The 5,073-nt window shown below is 42.4% G+C and overlaps 1 protein-coding gene across 15 annotated transcripts; it reads left to right on the top strand.

Annotated features, from left to right (window-relative positions):
* The first annotated feature begins 738 nt into the window (after positions 1-738).
* LOC123144738 (uncharacterized) lies at positions 739-4,309 on the top strand. Of its 15 annotated transcripts, none has more exons than XR_006471903.1 (7): positions 824-1,236; positions 1,339-1,495; positions 1,694-1,801; positions 2,093-2,240; positions 2,370-2,476; positions 2,842-2,961; positions 3,809-4,309. XR_006471903.1 is itself a non-coding variant. In XM_044563962.1 (6 exons), the coding sequence occupies exons 1-5, from the start codon at positions 774-776 to the stop codon at positions 2,926-2,928; spliced, it is 819 nt and encodes a 272-aa protein (XP_044419897.1). In that variant the 5' UTR covers positions 739-773; the 3' UTR covers positions 2,929-2,961; positions 3,880-4,309. The 15 variants fall into 15 exon arrangements, 2 of the variants coding, with proteins under 2 accessions (XP_044419897.1, XP_044419898.1); XR_006471901.1 differs by having other exon boundaries at positions 827-1,236; positions 3,880-4,309; XR_006471905.1 differs by having other exon boundaries at positions 829-1,236; positions 2,192-2,240; positions 3,880-4,309.
* Positions 4,310-5,073: the final 764 nt, after the last annotated feature.

Genomic DNA, 5,073 nt, shown 5'->3' with positions numbered 1-5,073 from the left:
GGAGGAGTGTGCGATTGTGAGATCGATGAAATGAGGGGCGAGAATTTACATGTGTGTGGGACCGTATGAGAGACACGAGACATGGACACAGAAAGGAGGAGATGGAAGGTGCGTGTGTATGTTGTAGGCAGACATCACTAGAGAGGTTTATCGATCGATGTGTGTCAGAAAGGAGTTGTGGAGACTGTGGGAGAACGACCTAAAGAAAAAAATGAATGTGCGCCATGGATAGAATGGTGAGGGAGGGGAAGGGTGAGGTGGGCGTGCACATGCACGAAAGAAAGTTAGTACTAGCTACAAAGGTTAGAGGATTGTGTGGGTGTAAGAGACTAACAAAGATCATAATTTGATATGAAAGTGGATTCATATATTTGAATAGGAGATATGCGTGCTGTGATACGCGTATGCATGCATGAATATAGCGGTGATACGTGTGCTGTGGTTTTGCACATGTTATACCATAATGTGATAATGCATGGCATTTACAACTCACAGCTAAATGTCGAACAATTTAAACCATACTATACATCGAACAATCCCACATTTTATTTGAATTTGTGATAATGTGTGGTGTTTGCAGCTTAAGTAAATATTGAACAATCTAAACAATTTAAAACAATACAGAGGCTAGCCAACTCGCTTGGAGAATGCCCCCTCGATCAGTTCCTTCGCTGGCCGTTGGATCTGGCCATCTAGAGTGTCTGAGCCGTGGGATCTTTACCTGCTGTTAAACCCGATTTCACCTCGCGGCCGTTTTTGCTGTCCAATGACTGATGGGCTCGCGCCGCGTGTTTATTGGCTCGGTTGATCGATCTCGGGTGGAAAAGGCTTTCGCCCAATCCCCGCGCGCGCTCCGCTCCCAATCCTGGTCGCGGGGTTGCTGCGCCAGAGCCCACACCCGCACCAACCCTAGCCGCCACACCTCTCCTTCCTCCCTCACTCGACAGCGCCGCACCCCTTCCCTCCTTGCTGCTCTTCCGGATAGCCGCCGGCCGCCGCATCCCTTCTCCCCCTTCCTCCTTCCCGCTGGCGCCGACGAGCGCGACCACGCCCTCCTCCGGTCCTTCCTCCCCCCCGTAGCCAGGAGTCGAGCCCTCGTCACGAGGAAGCCACGGGAGGAGGAGCTCAACCGGGCGTCGCTGGCCGGAGAAGGAGGAGAGTCGCGGATGCCTGCCAAGGAGGCGGATCGGCTCGCCTCCGTCATCAATACAGCCTCCGCGCCACCACCCTTCTCCGGTCCTTACTCCCCCCCCCCCCCCCCCCCCCCCCCCAGCCCCAAAAGCTCTACCGGTTCTTTCGGCGAGATCCACCGTCTCCTGAGGTCCTTATCCATCCCAGCTCGTGAGGAAGCCTCGGGAGGAGGCGAGTCCTCATCGCGAGGAAGCCGCGGAAGGAGGAGCTCAACCGGGCGTCGCCGGACAGAGAAGGAGGAGAGGCGCGGATGCCTGCCAGGGAGGCGGATCGGCTCGTCTCCGCGGCTGGAAAGGGCTCGGTGGTAAGTTTGGCTTGTTCTCATATCTCAGCGAGCCCTGCTGGGATTATTTGTAGACTTCCTTGCTGAACCCTACAGGGAGCAAACGCATTCCCAGTTTGCTTCCAGAGGATAAGGCAGGGGAAGAGGTGAACCTGCTTGCTCTTCATTGATTCCTAAATAAATATCTAATCTGTAATATTTTGTTATATCTCTGCTCAGTTACAATTACAACATGGGGCTTCAAGTGTCTATTACTATGGAACACCAATATCCGTGCATTTTAGTTACGACTAAGTGCCACACCAATGAATGTGAATGTCTGTTCAGGTAATAAGTATCACGATTAGCAATTTCGGTTTGTCCCCATAGTCTATGTGTGTCCCATGTCCTTTCAGCACCTTCTGCTATTTTCCTGCATTTTTCTTCCCTTCTGCTGCAGATTAAATGACTGAAAGCAAACAAATAGTTATTCTGGACTATTCAGATTATCAAGTACAGTATACTGCAACATATCAGCTTCTTAAATTTCTGTTGCAACCTAGCATATACCAGCATAAAAAAGTTTCTTTTGCTCATCATGTATATTATGTTCCTCTAAATCACGTGTACCATTTTCAGGTATTAATAGTGCAGTACTACATGAAGGCAATATGTTAGCATATTAGGTACTACTATTCTTTGCTCCCTAATATGTGAGTGCTTATGGTTTTGCTGCAGTACAGACTCGGCATCTATTCGTCTTGGTACAAACTAATGTTCTACTAAGGTGTGATAAATTTAATAATAAGAAGATATTGCAGAGATTAACACAATGTTTTCCTGCATTTTTTCACCTAAAATCATCCTTCAACACAATGATTTTATTGTGTTAATGTCTTTCAAATCTTACATGCAGTGTCCATCTTGGTTCTGGTGAATTGATTTGGGAACTCTTGAAATCTGTTTCTTGTATATTGGCCATGATAACTCTTCACCTGACATTCTGCAATGGCTTCCAGCCAGGTAATTAGTTCACATGGGCTGTCATTTCCCATCCCTTCCTACTTTAATACATGTGTTTAGGCCACTTGATTGCTTATTCTAGGTATGTTAGTTTGTGTATAATTCATGCCATGGTACTTTTTGTTGCTCTATGTGGTAGGTTACTTAGAACAGTATAGTTAAATGCAGAAAAAATATAATCAAGTTGGGAAAAGTGGAAATTGTCCATTGATTTAAGGAACTAACTAATTAGTCTTATGATGCATTTTCGCGTACCATGCTGCAATGCTGCATTAGTTTTTGGCCGAAACTTCTTGCCTAGATATGGCCATTTTATTTTTGCTACACCATGGTTAGTTAGCTGAGCTATTTAAATACAATTTCAGGGTTTTCTTGTTGCTGCTATTCCTCGTGGATATTCAAGAGGCAACTTGGCACCTAATGTCAACAGCATGCTTATTGGTGACGAGTGAAATGAAAGAAGGCTGCAATGGAATTTGTATTAGGTATGTTTCTCCCACTTCTCAACTCTCTCAATCTTCATCCCAATTCCCGCCGATAGTGATTGATATGGGTCTGTAGCTAGGTTCAAATATTTTCTTCCTTTCATTAAGCAACTTCCCTCGAAAAATAATGTTTCATCGTTGTGCCTCTTACAGACTACAGTACCTATTACAGACTACAGACCACAGCTTACCTGTAACTCCAAGTCCTATCACAATCTTGGTGGAATCTGAAAGACATAACGCATATGCACCAATAGACCAAAAAATCCTCTCTGTTATAAAATAAAAGAATTAACAACTTATAGTACGTAGAAAATAGTGGTATTAGTTGAAACACCATTGTAAAGAGCAATTTCAGTTCATTGAAGATTCTGTCCCTTGTGGTAGGCTTTCTTTGCAAATTCTTTCGCTTAATTGATGTGTACTCATTGTAATTTTCAGTAGCAAGTGCATCACGTATTTGGTTAATGCATTGTTTTTTATTTTCCATCCATAATGATATTTGAAGACAAGGAATTAGTATGTTATGCTTTTGGGGGTTCAAACACTTGGATAAGATTAAACATATGTGCTAAATTGGCAGTCCTTCATCCAAATTTTTATAATGATACACCATTTGGCGACAAGTTCTCTACAAAACTGGTATTTTTATGACACATGGTCGTGTAGCTGTGATCAGAAAACGAGTTAAGATATAGTGGGAAAGGGACCAGAAATGCGGTCTGTATGACCAAAAACATCCTAAACAAGTGAACATATGGTTGTTTATTATTTATTATTTTGCTCTGTTTTAGGAAACTATCTGAACTCTTCTGACGGCCATTTGTTCTCTATTGTTTTTCTTTAGAAGTTTCTCCATGATGGCCTTTTCCACCTAGAAAGAGCATCAAGGCCATTGACCCCGTTTTTGTTCTATAGGCATCTGTTCTTCAAATGAGGCTCCAACATGAGCAAGGGCATGGTTTGCAGATGATGTATCTACTTTATGTGTGTCAAAAGAGCCCTCCGACGCCCAGCCGCTGGTGTCTCTGCCCGAAGAAGGATCATGGTTCCCCACCTCTCTACAACTCATATTAAAATTTTGGTATATTCTTTTCTTACTTTATTTCCCGTGAACAAAAAGTTGGAACCTATTCTTAATTTCCCATAGTGGTTTTGATGGTATTTGGTCAGTGTGTTCCTGGCTGGAATTGCATGTATATCTTACATATTTAAATTGCAACAATTAATAAGGAGAATAGAAGCATTTGCATCGTCTAATACTTTGCCTGCCATGCTTAGCGAGAATTCAAAATAGTGACCTTTGGATATCAATTATGGGTTTGTAATTTTGTGCCAGGACCTAAAAGCATTTTTGTCTCATGCTTCGACTAGCATATCTATTTTCTTTGTAAATTCTAGACATCCAGTTCAGATTATGATCTTTGCATGCCCTTTTTTTGTATCTTCTGAAATAGGCCAACATTACAAAAAAGAGCCACATGTTTTAGAAATTGAATCACCATGACAGCTTTTCAGGTTATGGTTCTTTAGCCATTTAATGCAGTATCAATGGTTTAGTGTGCTTCATGAAATGAAACATAATGTATAGTTCAGCAGTTTTGAGCCTTACCCGCATATTTTTGCTTCACCCGTCACCACAGAGGTCTTACCTAACCTTGACCATTTAACTAAACAAAGTAAAACATAGATTTACATAGAAATTGTTTCAAATGGGACTTATGTGTATATGCATTTCATTGTAGACAACAAGCTACCGTTTAACCAAACTAAAAGAGATTAAATTTGTTGCCATATGTGCTTGCCCACAACTAAACCTTGAATATCTTTTCATCGCGCACATGGAATAAACATGGTCTCAATATAGTATGATTTAACACATGGCCTTTCTATTACCAGTATCGAATATGTCCTTGCAAAATGAAACTATTTTCATCGACAACATGTCTTTAGCGGGTCTCTGCGCCATTTGGCGCAACGGGTCAACTAGTACTATATATCGAACAGTCTCACATTTTATTTGAATTTGTGGTAATGTGTGGCGTTTGCAACTCACATCTAAATACTTGTAGGCGTAGGGGACGGGGCACCATACATTATGTGATAAACACA

This window comes from Triticum aestivum, chromosome 6D, assembly GCF_018294505.1.
Source record: "Triticum aestivum cultivar Chinese Spring chromosome 6D, IWGSC CS RefSeq v2.1, whole genome shotgun sequence".
In the NCBI taxonomy this organism is placed as follows: domain Eukaryota; kingdom Viridiplantae; phylum Streptophyta; class Magnoliopsida; order Poales; family Poaceae; genus Triticum; species Triticum aestivum.
The sequence above is the reverse complement of the archived record's forward strand: the minus strand, read 5'-3'. Positions and strand labels throughout refer to the sequence as shown.